The 16,285-nt window shown below is 41.2% G+C and overlaps 1 protein-coding gene across 5 annotated transcripts in view; it reads right to left on the bottom strand.

Annotated features, from left to right (window-relative positions):
* Positions 1 to 3,284: 3,284 nt before the first annotated feature.
* The window catches only part of FBXW11 (F-box and WD repeat domain containing 11), a 132,186-nt gene continuing 119,185 nt past the window's right edge, over positions 3,285 to 16,285 (bottom strand). For all 5 annotated transcript variants that reach the window (XM_060008397.2, XM_069540572.1, XM_060008395.1 and 2 more), the window contains 4 exons: positions 15,317 to 15,427; positions 14,394 to 14,472; positions 13,149 to 13,334; positions 3,285 to 5,900 (listed from right to left, as the gene is read on the bottom strand). In XM_060008397.2, the coding sequence (XP_059864380.1) occupies positions 13,173 to 13,334; positions 14,394 to 14,472; positions 15,317 to 15,427 (352 nt within the window). In that variant the 3' untranslated portion in view covers positions 3,285 to 5,900; positions 13,149 to 13,172. The remainder of the gene's footprint in view (positions 5,901 to 13,148; positions 13,335 to 14,393; positions 14,473 to 15,316; positions 15,428 to 16,285) is intronic.

The raw sequence follows: 16,285 nt of genomic DNA, 5'->3' as shown, positions 1-16,285 counted from the left end.
AGTCCTCACCGGGACCAGTCCTCACGGGGGACTGTCAGCATGCTTCCTCATTTTTCCCCTTCAGGAGGCCCAGGTAGGCTTCAGTCTGCCTGCGCACGTTTAAATTTGTCTCATCTCACACCCTCCCAAACTCTAACCCTTATACTTTTCTCTGCTCTGGGAATTCTGTACCATCTGTTTAAATGCCACAGTTGAAGCTACCAAAAAGAGCTGGCACCAAACACCTATTATGTACCAGGCACTGTGCTAGGCACTTTAGGTCATCTAGTCCTTACAGTGATTTTAAAATACTGTCTCCACTTCCCAGATGAAGCAGCTCAGGTTCAAGGCAGGGAATGCCCTTGCCCAGAGGGCCTGCTGTCAGTTAGCTGGCAGAGCTCCAATACCGACCTAGGTCTGTGGGCCCCAAAGTTCATGCTCTTTCCTCTGCCATCCAGTAGACCAGTGACCCCCACGGATAGTCTTCATCAAGATCCAAAGGCTGTGGTGTTCTAAGAGCATTTCTTCCCAATCCCCAGAGCTGCAGGATATTTGGGAGAACAAACACAGCCCGTGAGCACAGAATGGTTCCTTGGATCCAAAAATGGTGGTGAAGGGTGGAGGGAGCTTAAGTTGTAGTCATGATACCTCCCTAGAACATCGGCTTTGAGCTGCTGTTCCTAAGGCATGCCCCGCCACAGATTTAAAGTCTTTGGCGTGGTCACTTCCCTGTTTTCCCAGACCAACCCAACAATAACATGTCTACTCTGAGAAATACAATTAAGTGATTCCTGGAGACAGGATGAGTAGGTGGTCACAAAGTTGAAAGCAATGGGACAATACAAATCCATTTACAGAAGTATGCTTTCCAGGTTACCCTGCGCGCACAGAGGAAATAGTTACTGCTGATCTGCACTACAATTCTTCCACATGGCTTCATACAACCAAGAAAAATTTTACAACACTTGAATGAGGATTTCAGTGCATTTGGGCAGGTAAACACCTGAATATGGCCCTGTTCTCAGTTATCCTGCAGATGCTGATTGAGTGTCTATGAGGTGTTAGACCCAGCTCTGTGCAACAGACAAACAGAAGTTTGGAGGTCTTGGAGCTCCCAGAGTCTTCCCCAGCTGGAAGTGCATGCAACGTGTAGCATGTACAAGCACGCTACCTTCAATGTTAAATGTGACTGAAGACAGTGGCTGTCAGCTCTTGATTCCTTCCTCCTCCTCTCCTTGTCTTTTCAAACACCTCCCTTTTTGGGTCATTTTTTATTAACCAACATGTATTGACTACTGTGTGCTGGTCACTTTGCCACAAAGCTCATCACTTAATTTGTCCCTTTTCTCTGGAATCCCTTTCATTCTTCAAGAATTCAGTTGCCAATCCTGGATGCAATGCTTCAACAGGTCACTGCTAGAAAAGCTTAAGACGGTTCAGAGACAGCAAGCTGATACTCTAGCAATTGACTTAAAAAAAAAAAATCAGTTCTCAACTTTGATAAATTGGGTCTCTTCATAAACTGGATTTTCAGCTTTTCTTGAAAATTTACACCTGGCATCATTGGGTCTGCATTCCAGCAACAGACCATCCAGAGCTAGGGCAGGCACCCTCCAGGACTTGGACTAGTGAAACCTACTCTTTTTTTTTGAAACCTTCTCTTATACATGGGAAAGCTGAGATCCAAAAGGGGGGATTGCCACACAGCTAATTAGTAACAGGATGATCAGCCAGTCTCCCTAATTTCCCTTCTCCTTATTATTTTTTTGTGTGGTACGCGGGCCTCTCACTGTTGTGGCCTCTCCCGTTGAGGAGCACAGGCTCCGGACGCGCAGGCTCAGCGGCCATGGCTCACGGGCCCAGCCGCTCCGCGGCATGTGGGATCCTCCCGGACCGGGGCACGAACCCGTGTCCCCTGCATCGGCAGGCGGACTCTCATCCACTGCGCCACCAGGGAGGCCCCCTTCTCCTTATTAACTAGAAACCAAACAGGCTGAGGTTGCAAAGCACCACTTAGTCTGATTGTATATCCAAGGAGTTCTACCAAAATCTGAGAATCTCTGTGCATTCGTAGCTGTGAATTTCTTGCAGTAACACCTCACCTACCAAGGAAAAGAGAAACTAGTACTGACTGCTTTGTATTGACTGAAGTTATGGACTGAACACCTATATGTGAGGGCAGGAGACGACTGGAGGTGTGACGATCCAGGCCGACACCTGAGGCTTTTCCACCCTGCAGCACAGTCTGGGTTCAACATCTGCTCTTCATAACGATTAGCCCAAATCACCAAGAACAGTTTATTCTGTTTAGCACAGGCAGGGATAGAAAGACCTGTGAAAATGGAGAGTCATTATAGGAAAAGTCAAGAAACCACTTCAACCTGGTGCTCAAGGAACTAAATAAATTATGGAATATCCTTATAACCAAATACTAGGCAGCCACCAGCAAGAATTACATGTACTGACATAGGATATAATCTCAAGAAGACTAGATGAAAAGGTGCAGTACAGCATGCTACCATTAATGTTACAGGGCATGGGGACAGTATTGTATGTTTGTATGTAGACAGGCAGGTAGGCATATACGCATAGACACGTACATACACACACCCTTCCGTACACAGACTATTATCTGTCAGAGGATATGCAAAAAACTGGTTAACAAGGATTGGAGGACGGAGGGTCAAGAGTGAAAGGGAGAACCACTTTGTACACTATCTTTTATGGCTTGTAAATTGGTTTTCTTAACCGTATGCATACTAGCTATTTCTAAAACATTTTTTTTACAAGAAAAATGAGTGGGGGCAAAACTGTATAGAATTACTCTAATTTCATCTCAAAAGTCTACATTACCAATTCGGCTAAGGGCTGGCGGAATCTAGTTATCAGGAAAACTCTGCTACTGTGCAGGCCTCCTGAGCAGAATCCTGCAGATACTGTATTTCCTTCTGCTCTGGTCCTCAACCAGTGATGTGTCAATCTGCCAAAAGGAAAGACAACAATTTCATGTCCGATGTGTAAGGGGGAGAGGGCTGCAGCTGCACTTCTCACACTGCCCCCCCCCCACCCCTTCGAGAATCAGAGGATCTACTCCCACCCAGAGCCATCTGGCACGTTTAAGGGACCATTTTCATAGTAACTTGCAAGGCAATTAAGCACTTGTGGAAAGCAGATTTGCTGGGGAGGAGTTCTGAACCAGCCCCAGGGCATGGACTGGCATTATCTCATACCAGTTCTCCCACACCAAAAAAAGTACTTTGTCTTCAACCTCACTGTACAGAGCAGATGATTTTTTCAATCTACAAACTTTAATTGTATGTCACTGATATACTGACAGCACGTTAACAGTTTTTTTTGAAAAATTTCTTAACAGAACATCAGAGTATTGCAACACTTTATTAAGAGTATTGGCTTTGAATTAGTAGCTGAAGTAACAATTGCATGAAGCCAGATCAGGTGTACTGCATAATACTCATACTTGATTTATTGACATTACTTAGCAATTTATTGGACAAAGGTCAAACTTTTTGTTTTTTATTAAGCACATTCCACAGTACAAAGCTGTCGTGAATAATATCTGTACAATTTAACAGTTTCAATAGCTGTTCAGACACAAATTTATTTCAAACAGTTATTGGCAAACATAATTAATTACAAGTTAGAATCAGACTATCCCAGTGCTTTAAAACATTAATATAGCAGTAATTTACAGTTTCTCAATTATGGTTAGCAAAATAAAGTCCAGAGTACAGCTGGGAATTACTACTATAATCCCAGAAAGTCAGAATTCCTCGGGTGCCAAAGTCCCCTGCTATAATTTAGTAGGCACAATTCAAAGGTTGTGTGCATATTCAAAGGCCATGATCTCCCAAGGAACCAGAATTTCTATATTAAACATGCAGAGACAACCACAGAAAGTCCATTCGTTCAGAAGAATTGCCTCCTCCCCTGCCCCTCCCTGCCCTGCCCCCTGGGCTCTCCTAACCAATCTGATATTAAAGCTGTAAGGTAAGAGTGGTCAAAGTTAAGTCACTTTCACAACCGCTGTCAGGGTTACAACACCCACCCGCTGAACGGAGATTTCTTTTTTTTAACACTTTGAGACTCAACTTTTCAAAACCAGAAATTAATTTACTAACATGTAGGAGGGAAGGATGTATTTTTTAAAAAGGACAAAGGAAAACAAAAAAGCAAACCAACCCACAACCACAGACACACACATTGATTCCCACACCATTCTCAATGTAAAGGACAAAACAGAGCCCAGGCACCTTCCCCTCAGTGGGAGAGTGTGCTTCCACGGGAAGAGGTTTAGTTACAGGAAGTTCTCATTGGTCCTTTAAAACGTTAGCAACATTCCTTGATCTTTGGAAACAATGGCAAGGGGCAAATCAAAACCTAATATTGAACAAGGGAAAAGGAGTGCCAACCAGATGCCAAAGTCCTTTCCACGCACGTCAGCATGATGGTGCCATTCACACATTCGGGCTGCGGAGCGCGCGGGAGCCAGGAGAGCTTGCCGGGGCCACGGCAGCAGGTGACACCAGAGATGACAGGGATGGGACCATGAGCCTGAGGCTTCACACCGCCTGGGAGGACCCTTCCCCTCAAGATGGGCCCTTGAACCAGCCTGACGCGGGTCCCGGGCTCCAACACACAAGTGGGCCCTGCTACCACCTGACAAGGGCAGGACGCACGAATGCCAGAGCCGGGAGAGCCAGTCAGCGGGGGCCTTCTCGCTCTTCCCTTCCCAGGGTTACTAACACACAGAGTGTGACCTGTGACGGTGGAGTCAAATGAATGCTATGGGAAATGACCACGGGTACTTAAGGAGTACTGATGAGGAAAAGAACAACAAAAGTATTTAAGGTACCTCTCTACTGTATATACTGCACAACAAATAAAACATTTTGTGTTAAACTTTAGAAATTACATCTTAAAACAAGATTCCCATTAAAACACACACACACACCACACACACAATGACAATGACAATGACAAAATAAGAACACCGTATGAATACTGCAGGAAGGGTTCTAGGTAATCCACATCAACCCTGGTAGCGGGTTCTTGAGTCCAGCCCACGGCTAAGGGCGAACACACTCTGCATTAGTGTCTCAGGCACGGGGGCCCTGACTCGAGCAACCTTGAGGTTAAACTGTTATGTACATTATATCTACATGCGGATACAGTATTTTAAATTAGGAGGCAAGCACACATGTAAAGGTGTTACTCTACCAAATATCAGGAGATGGTTGCGGGTACAGAGAACAGTTAATAAAAGAAAAGAGCTATATTACCTGTTGGGAGATAATATAACCTGGCTTACAGTTCTTTAAATTAAAAGAAATTGGTACAGAAAGGAAGTATAATCCAAAAAATATTACTAAAACAACCCAGAGAAATGTTTCCATTGTCCAACATGTTCCTAATACAAGTCACAATTCATAATGACTTGGACGGTCAAAAGGAGAACGCTAACTTCTGAAAAGGAAAGCCCTGGACATTCTGGGTAGGTGTTTGGCACCCAAAATTTCACCGAAGAATGCTGTTTCTTAGTATCAGACCAAAGTGCAAAGCAATATAAATTAGAGGCCAAGTCTTCTCTTGACGGTCGATTTACTTCTGTAAAACAGACTGTACGTTCCTTTTATATGAACAATTTACATTTGAAGCGATAGATTTCTTTTCACTGATGGGGGGAGGAAATGGGCTTCTGTACTACTGAAAGTCGGTGAAGCTAAGGTATCCTTCTCAAAGTAGAGGCCGGAATCGGAGGTGAGAAATGTCGGTACTTGAAGAGTTAGGCTGCTTTGCATCTACCCAGCGTCTAGAACCAATTCCAGCTTCATAACTCAGCTGTGAAGAACTCCCTTAGGCATTTGGTAGCCATGTAGCCAGTAGTTCAAGACTAGGAAACCCTGAAAAAACAAAAACAAAGGGAGTACGGATGGATATTCTGGTTAGACATGGAGATATACACCACAGCCCATCCACATCCACACAGACATGTATGTACTTGCGCACACATAACACTGATTTTTAAATAATCAGCATCAAAATAGAAGTTGCAAGTTGTTTTGCGTATACTACATACCAGGTATCAGGTTTATTTAAACCTCTCAAGAACTTTATAAGGTAGAAACTATTATACCTACTTTACAAATAAGAGAACTGAGGCTCAGAAACATTATTTGGTTTAAAGCATTAGCCATTATATCCTGGGATAAACCATAATGGAAAAGAGTATAAAAAAGAATGTATTTATGTGTGTATTACTGAGTCAGTTTGCTGTACAGCAGAAATTAACACAACATTGTAAATCAACTATGCTTCCAGAAAAAAAAAAAAAAGCAAGCATTAGCCGTTAAGTGACAGAGAGGGGATTCTAATAGATGACTGATCCTATAACCTATCATCTTTCATGCTGCTAAAAGTTATGCATGTAACAAAATATGCTTAATGTTAGATTTTATATTTAGCATAATCTTAAATTTACGCCATCCAGAGGCCACCAGGACCTCTCTCATGACCGACCCAGTCTTCATCTATCACTGTGAAACAAAAATATGTAAAAGCTAGTAAACAGAGTACTCCTTCTAAACAGAATGCCAACAGTCAGAAATTACTTCTTTTTGAAATAAATCATTTATAAAAGGACAACACAATGTAGAGGGGAAGACAACTGAATGTTCTATATTTTTTTGACCATGACCTTGAGTCAGGAACACATTTTAATCACAATCTCTACATTCATCCGTGTATGTAAATACACACACATACCCCTACGCAGAACATTCTAACATTCCAACACTAATCGTTACTATGGACAATGCAGGCTGACATTTTATGTCCTAAATTTTACCCAAAGTCAAAATCCATTAAAATGATTTCACAACCACTAATAAGTTACAACCCTTTCCAAACACTGCACTAAACCATTGGCCTGGAAGATCTAAGTCACCTTTAGGTCTAAAATTCTATGGCCAAAAAGAGAGAGAGAAAAAGAAAGGGGGTGGGGGTGGGGGTGGTTGTTTGGTTTTGTTTTGCTTTTAAACCTTGTATATATATTTTTAAAGGCAATTTTCCTAAAAGGTGGTTAATTTCCACAAAATCCTAATTTCACAAGAATCCTAATAAGCTTCCAAACGAACGCAAGACAGATTCACAATTTCATCTGCCACTGTTTTCCCATGAAGGATATGTAAGAGTATTTGAATTATTTTAAAAATATTAACACCCAGAGATAAGAAGTCAGCACTCTCAAACGCTGCTGGTGGGAATGTCAACTGATGTAACTCTTCTGGAGGGTAACACAACTCTTAAGTACCAAACCTCTTTAAACATCATAGCTTTCAACCTAGACACTGCAGACATTTCTAGAATTCTATCCAAAGGTAATAAAAGGTTGGGCAAAGATTAAGCTGAAAGAATCATGGCAATGTGTTTTATAATAATTAAAAGCTGGGGGGGGATATAAATCTATAACAGGTGCATATCCAAACAATCAAACATGATTTTGCCATTAGGAACAGTAATTTAGACAGATAGTGACATTACTGACAGGCAACAATTTCACAATAAAGAAAAAAAAAGCACAGTTATCAAACATAATTTTTAAAAGCCTGAAAGGCTACATACAAAGGAGTTAATAATGGTGAACCAAGAAGAGGAGTTATCTACTTTTTACTAATTTCCTAATATTGTCTCATAATAAAAAAGAGAGCTACTGTATACATAGCTCTTGGGAGTTAGTAATTTTTTTTAAAAAAAATGACTCAGCAAAAAAATCTATTGCTAAATTTCTCGACATAGAAATACTCCTACCTTATATTTTAGGGGTAAATACTTTACTGCAAGGTTAAATCATCATTAGGGTAGTGTTTCTTATTATGCATAAATTTTACAGCATCACATGGTAATAATTTTTTTCATGTTACAATAAATGAAAAGAATTTGGAAAAGAGCAATAAAATCTATAAAGTTGACTGCCAAGGTTGTCAGAAGTAATTCACTTTGAAGAGACAAACACATTTGAGGTTTCATTGCTTGTGCTGCTTAAAAAGCAGATAAGATTTTTCCACTGATTTATAATTGTGGATCATAACAAGGCAGTTGTTCTTAGTTTCCCAAAAAGGGGGCGAGAGGAGGGCCTGGAAGAAGTAACACTACAGTTTCCTTTCCACCACAGCCAATGAGAGAAACGGCATTGGTGATCATTTCATCTCTCAATCAAAGGAATCTAATTTCACGGCATTTTAAAGTAGTATATAAAAGTTGTCCAATTTGTGAAAGTTTACTATGTTCTATAATTCATCTATCAAATTCGCCAGAGGGGGAGAAAACATACTACAGATGTCTTAGATTTTATCATGTGCTTCTTTAACAGTGGAAAGACACAAACACATATCCAAACTACAAAAGAGGTATACTTAAGTTGTTGTATGATATACCTACTCCCCTGACCCTATCCATTCCAGAAGCTCAGCCACAATTGTAGTTGTCTGTGTTCTATTTTATCTATTTATCTATGTGGGAAAATAAAAGCAGAAGCATTGGGATACAGTCAAAGCAATGCAGAGAGAATGTATAGCTCAGAAAATAAAAAATTAAGAACAGAATAAACTTAACAAAAGGTGTGCAAGACTTCTACACTAAAAACTGCAAAACACTGCTGAAGAGAAACTGAAGAAGACCTGAGTAGTAAAGAGATATACTGGGTTTATGGATTAGAAGACTCAGCATTTGTTAAAGATGGAAATTCTCCCCAAGGTGACCTTTAGAGTCAATGCAGTCCTGATCATAATCCCATAATCTTCATAGAATTTGATGATTTCATTCAAAAATGAGTATGAAAACCAAGAGGACCTAGAAGAGTCAAAACAATTTTTTTTAAACTGACTTATTACACAGCATGGTATTGGCAAAAGGATAGCCATAGATCACAGAACAGAATAGAGGCCAGAAAAAGTATAACAAACAAGTGGTCAACTGAGTTTTTGACAGAGTGCTATAACAATTCGATGGGAAGAGGACAGTCTTTTAACCCAAAAGAGCTGGAACAACTAGAAGGCTGTATAAAAAACACCATTCACAAAATTAATTCTAAATGGATCAAAGACCTAAATGTAAAACCTAAGCATATAAAACTCTTACAACGATGCTGGTCCAAACACGGTAGTCACTAGCTACACGTAGTTATTTATTATTTTATATTTTATTTAAAAAAATTTTTGGCTGCGTTGGGTCTCCATTGCTGCACGCGGGCTCCCTCCAGCTGCAGTGAGCGGGGGCCCCTCACTACGGTGGCCTCTCCCTCTGCGGAGCACAGGCTCCAGGTGCACAGGGTTCAGTAGTTGTGGTACGCAGGCCCAGCAGCCGCAGCTCGCGGGCTCCAGAGCGCAAGCCCAGCAGCCGTGGCGCACAGGCCCAGCTGCTCCGTGGCATGTGGGATCTTCCCGGACCAGGGCTCGAAACCGCGTCCCCTGCTCTGGCAGGCGGACTCCCAACCACTGCACCACCAGGGAAGCCCGCTACATGTAGCTATTTAAATTTAAGTTTAAATGAAGTACAATTAAATACAATTAAAAATCCAATCCAATTCAATTCAATGCAAATATAATTAAAACTTCAGTTCCTAAACCAAACCGGACACATTTCATGAGCTTAATAGCCACATACGGCTCGTGACTATCAAAGTGGACAGTGCAGGGACTTCCCTGGTGGCGCAGTGGTTAAGAATATACCTGGCAATGCAGGGGACACGGGTTTGATCCCTGGTCCGGGAAGATCCCACATGCCGCAGAGCAACTAAGCCCATGTGCTACAACTACTGAAGTCCGTGTGCCTAGAGCCTGTTCTCCGCAACAAGAGAAGCCACCACAGTGAGAAGCCCGTGCACCGCAATGAAGAGCAACCCTGGCTCACTGCAACTAGAGAAAGCTCACGCACAGCAACGAAGACCCAACACAGCCAAAAATAAATTAATTAAATAAATAAATTAAAAAAAAAACATCACAAAGTGGACAGTGCAGCTGTAGAAAATGTAAACTAATCTGGTGAAAGGAAGCAGGTCAGTGTTTGCTAAGGCTGTGAAGGGATCAGGCTCTGACTACAAAGAGGACACAAGGGAACTTCTGGGGGGTGATAAAAATATTCTTACCTGGAGTGTGGAGGAAATTGCAGGGGTGTATATATTCGTAAAAACGTGTCACAAAACAGTATAATTTAAGTGGGTACAATCTGTTTTACAAAAATCATACCTCAATAAAATTGATTCAAAACAGCAATGGGGCTTAGCGAAGGTGAAGGGGGCGGGGCAGAGGGAGATGTGTACATCTAGGTACCTGTCTATATGTAAGGAATATATTTAGTACTTGACTATGCCACTTTAGACAACTTAGTCTAATTTCTTACTGAGCTATTATCTTTATGTTTGTGGAAGGTGTATGAATACACTGCAGTTTCGCACATATTTATTTATGGGCAAATTCTTGTTGGCCCAGGAGAAAGAGCACAGAGATGTCATGTTGGCCCCGGGTGTCACTTGACCAACAAATGTCAACAAGCACTCATAATACACTGTGTGCTCTATTAGATACTGGGGCTCCAAAATAAAAGGAGCTCCACGCCTGGTAAGAGAGACAGGCATGCAAATTATTTCAATACCAAATAATAAATTAAGTCAGATGAAGGAAAGGAGTGGGGGTGTGGTGGTATCCACAAAACCCTAACAACACAAGCAAGGGGAGGGAGGTGGCAGAGGTCTGTACTACTGAAGTGTAATTAGGGAAATTAAACAGAATTCAGTCTGGTTGGAGCCCTGGATTTTTGGGAGGCAAGAATGCAAGGCTGGGGTGGGGGAGGGTAGAGAGGACAGAAGGTAAGAGCTAGATATTGAAATTTCTGTTAGCTAATCTTATCTAAGCCTTGCTCCTGAAAACAAAAGGAAGCTAGTGAAGAGGAGAGGCAGGGCTAAGATGACCATAGTTGGTAACAGGATGAAGGGTGGGCTGAAGAGGGAGAAGAAGAGAACAGGAAGGAGGAAATCAGTTTTCATTTGGGTCCCTTCCTCCTTCCTTATGTATTTCTTTAGTTTGGGGCGAAGGGAGGTTGAGGCGGGGAAGAGCAATCACTCAAAAAATCCTTGCCGGGCTTCCCTGGTGGCGCGGTGGTTACGAATCCACCTGCCAATGCAGGGGACGTGGGTTTGAGCCCTGGTGAGGGAGGATCCCACAGGCTGCGGAGCAACTAAGCCTGTGCGCCACAACTGCTGAGCCTGCGCTCTAGAGCCCATAAGCCACAACTACTGAAGCCCATGCGCCTAGAGCCTGTGCTCCGCAACAAGAGAAGCCACCGCAATGAGAAGCCCGCGCACCGCAACGAAGATCAAATGCAGCGCCACCCCACCCCCCAAAAAGAGATCCTTGCCTTCTTCCTCTGTAATTTCCTATAATTCAATAAACGTAAAAATTCTGCCATGTGAATTTCTCAACTGACTTGTGAAGAATCTATCCAGAGAGAAAGCAGCAAGGGAGATGGCCACTGTCACAAGAGCCAGTATGAACACAGCTGAGACCAGGAACGGCAACTATGTATGTGGCTTACAGGTCACTACTGTGGCTCAGATCCTATAGCCAGGGAGGCACAGCCAAGCCATTGAGGCACTTAGGCCTTCTGGGTCCATGTGGGGTCCCATCATCCTTCCAAAGGCAGTACACCAGCCAGTCACTACGGATCAAACTGAGTTGGCATGAAGAAACAATGCATTTGCCATTCCTGATGCAGATCCTTGGTTTATCGCTAATAGATGGAACAGGGGCAAGACCAGAGGTCCGCATGCTTCTTCTCAATGGGCCAGATTGTACGTATTTTAGGCCACACAGTCTCTTTTGCAACTACTCAGCTCTGCCACTGAAGCACGAAACCAGCCACAGACAATACATAAACAGATGAGCTGTGGCTGTGCTCCAGAAAAACTACTTATGGGCACTGGAATTTGAATTTTATATAATTTTCACATGTTCTAAAATAATATTCTTCTTTTAATTGTTTCAGAGTATTTAAAAGTGTAAAAAACTATTCTTAGATTGCTATGGTAAGGATAAAAAAAAATAAGGCAGTGGGTCAAATTTGGCCTCCAGCTGTAGCCTGCCGACCCTGAATAAGATAAACTTCCTGGAGCAGAAATAAGGAGTATCTGAAAAGATGTCAACTTAGTGATCTAGAAAGCAGTGATTCCCTATCTTTTCACCCCCAAAATTTCACGATTCTGCACACGGACTTTCTTTACATTTTTAATATTCAATGAACAGGAAAATATACAATGACAAAAAGCTACTAAGCATTAAGTAATGTTTTTACATAAATATGAATTTTATTAACACAGTCTTTACATACATATATACATGACAGTACAAATATGCACAAACATTATTTATTCAATCTACAAAGTTTAATGTGCACAGAATTCACAGGCCCCCTCGCAAAATTCTCAAGAGTTGGGAATACTGCTCCAGATGAACATGGTCATCAGTCCCAAGGACACTGCCAAGTAAGGCTTCTCATCCTCTACCTGGACACCCTTAGTAATCAAAACATGCCATCGTCAATGTTATTATGGCCCTAAGTCTTCCTGTTACCGGAGCAAAGGACTTGGCTTCCAGGGTACCTGTTGTGTCTAATGGATGAAGAACGAGTTTTAGGGGCTCTCTCAACAAACACCCTTCTTTGATTCCTACCCTAGGGAATGGTGGTGGTGGGTGGATTGTAATGGGGGGGTGGGGAGGGGAGGTAGTTTTAAGTGTTTGCCTGATGGTGATTTTTAAAAAAATAAAAGATAGAACTGAAAGACAGGAAAGAAAGAGAAAAAGGAGATCCTTGCACCGCAAAACAATTTGGAGGACTTTACTGGTACTAAATTGGTATGACCTGGGAAAAGTTTTAAAAAACAGGAACCGTGGTGTCTACCAATATGAAAACCCACAATAAGCAGGATTTCGATTTATATCTTATTTTGATGTGACCATAAAGATCTAGCCTTATGCTAGAACTCTGCAAAGTTGATGCATCTAATGTTCCTATTACTGAGAAAGGAACCCAAACCATAAAATTTCCCCAAAGGGAAGGTGAATTCAATCAGCAAAATTAAAAGTGGGGCAAGTACTCACCTGAAACAGGTAAAGTGCAGACTGTTATCTGGAGATGTAAGTGTATGTTCTGGAGGGAGAACGGGTCTCATTCTGGGCACTGGGAGGCACATTTAAGAAATCCCAAATCAAAATTGTGTCATCATGGGAGCTGCTGATGATCTGAAATTCATCAAACTGTAGCCGAAACACACGTCCAGAATGTTCCTGTGAAACGTAACAGCTTTATGAATAAAACGAAATCTTTACAATCCCTCCTATCTCACTACCAGGGAGTTGGCACAGGCTGAAAATACAGCTCCTTATCCAGGCTTCTTACATAACTTTATTGAGCTTTGTCCTTCTCCCTAGGAATACAGATTCTGCCTTCCCTTCTAGGCTTTTTCTTTAATTTAACTTTGTGTCCTAGATCCTGGCCCATTAATATGTCAAAGAAGAAAAACTACGTGATCATCTTACAAAGGGTCTTAAGAAGGTAAGCAACAATATTTAATACCCATTCTTGATACACTGTAAAAACTAGGACCAGAAGAATAGTGTTTTTAACACCACCAAGCATATCTATCTCAAACCACAGCTAACATCAAAATTAATGGTGAAATACCAGAAGTCTTCCTATTAAAATCAAGAAGAAAACAAGAATGGCCCTGACTCAAGTTCTGCATGTTCTTCTAGTCAATGAAAGGAGAGATAAAATAGAAGGTAAAACTACTGAAAATAAGAAAACTCTATCAATATTTTCAAACAACTGTCTCCTCAAAAATACAAAAGTAAACAGACTGCTAGAAATAATGAGCTTGGCAAAGTTGGTAAAACAAGATTAATATATAAAAATAAAGTATTCCTATATGCCAAGCAATAATCCGTAGAATACAGATTGAGGGGAAAGTCCACCATAATAGTACAAAAATGTGCTGAGTTATAAAACACAACACAACCACAGACACCCATATTAGGAAATCTCCCAAACTTGCAGACAGGAAATACTTTATGTTCTAGGAGGAAACCAGTCCACCTACAAATGAGGAAGCCTGCTTTCATATTTTAAGTTGTGTTAATACTCTTTATAAAAGAGCTCACAGAAATATGAATGTCAAATATTCTCTGATTTTGACTAATAAACAAAATTAACAGAACAGCGCATTTCTCAGAAGGCATGCTGTGAGGTACAGAAGCTTTCCAGTGATAGGCTCAGGGAGGTCTATCTGCAGGTAGGTGGCCAACCGCCAGCACAGGGAAGCACTTCCCTTTCAACAGATCACATACCACCAATGTGCGCAGACACAACGTGCTTGCTGGGGCTCGGGGGTCGAGAGCAGCCTGCAAGTCCCAAACTTTGATTTTCCTAGAAAGGAAAATGAAATCACAATTAGTGGAAAAGTCAACATTTTATATATTGTCAAGCATTTCCTCGACAGAAAGGAGTGCATTCGAACTGCCTATTTTAAAAGCTAATGGGGAACCTGCTGATGTTTTGACAAGGTATTTAAACCAATTACACTTGATTTGGAAAAAATAAGGACCTACACATTCTCAGAATTGCTGAAACTGTGAAGAAATACTGTTTGAAGGGAGACAAGAAAACAACTTCACATTATCTAAATTCAATTCCTGACTTGATAATCTATGTCACCAAATTCATTAATCAGGAAGCTCTCTAGGGCTGAGTAGGTGCTGCTGACAGAAGCTAGGGCTCTCTGTGAAATTCCAAGGATACCTTTCTCCAAACTAAGCAAATGCTGAAAGTTAATAATAGGAGTATGAACAGACCAACTAACCCGCCTGTGAAGTATATATAAGGTCATCTTGAAAGGTTTACGGCTGCCACTTGCTCATTTTAAAAGTCATGAGGCTTTTTAAAGAGGATGTGTTCAATTCACCAAAAGGGGAAAAGAAATTTATCATTGAACTCACCAAAAAAAAAAAAAAAAAAAAAAAAAAAAAGCCTGGATTAATTTAGTGCTGGGACAAGGAACTAGCTACTCTCTGAGTTTACAATAATGGTTAAAAGCATAAGCTTATTAATTCATCCTTCTGGGTCTCAGTGTCCCCACTTGATCCTGCCATCCACCATTACATAAGAAATACCTAGCATGGGACCTAGCACATACACAGCTGCTTAATATGCAGTACTTATTTTTCCTCTTCATATAGTTATGGCCACGCATTTGAAAATTTGAAACACGTACCCATCATAGGCCCCACTGACAATCCTCTTGTTATCAAACCGGATGCATCGGACCAATTCTTCATGTCCCTCTAGGACTCTTAAACAGGCGCCACATTCAATATCCCACAGTCTTGAATGAAAAACAGATTTCTGTGAATCAACTTCCTACACATGATTCAAACTATCCATACGTGATCTTCCCTACCCTGGGAATCTTTATTTCTATCTCACTCCCAGTTCACATTATACACATGTGAAGATATGTGTGTACCTTTGTACCATTCATGTGTTTTTTAAGAACTAACTTGGGAGAAAGGCTTACTTTTCATTTTATTTCCTTTTACATAGTTTGAAACTTTTAAAAATCACATGCATGTTGTTATTATTTAAATAATACCAACAAACAAATTTCAATTACATTTAGTTTGTAGGCATGCTCTTGATGTCTGAGTTGATGAAACCAAGTAGCCAAATGGTCTAGGAAGAATTCTGGGGGGGGAGACAGGGATTGCAGGCCGTAAAGAAGAAAAAGGATGTCGGTGTGGGGAAGATAATAAATACAGCCCAGGGGGTTAGGCTTCCGCCACCAAGGTTAGAACTGGTGGACCAGCACAATGGTCTCCCTCTCCTGATGAGGCTTAGGGATTCCCCTTCCTAGATACAGTATTACAAGGTCAGAGTGGGAGCCTCTCATTAGGCATATGCAGTGTCTTAGAAATATAAACCCAGTGACTACCATCCAGCCTTTTTCTCTGTATATGATTTATGTAACAATTCTGGAAAGAGATTTTTAAAAAATTATCACTGATTTAACTACATTATTTGTAAAAAGAAACCACAGCAAACTAACATGTACAAAACAAAGTTAGCAAATTAATTCTATAATGACATTTTCTTAGCCTCCCCACTAGTACCTATCATAAATCCAATGAATATTCTATCCTCAGCAAATGTTCTCATCAGTGTCAGTGATGATGGCTTCTCTAAT

Source organism: Delphinus delphis, chromosome 3 (genome assembly GCF_949987515.2).
Source record: "Delphinus delphis chromosome 3, mDelDel1.2, whole genome shotgun sequence".
NCBI classification, from domain to species: Eukaryota; Metazoa; Chordata; class Mammalia; order Artiodactyla; family Delphinidae; genus Delphinus; species Delphinus delphis.
Note: the sequence above shows the minus strand (reverse complement) of the source record. Positions and strands in the feature narration are given on the sequence as shown.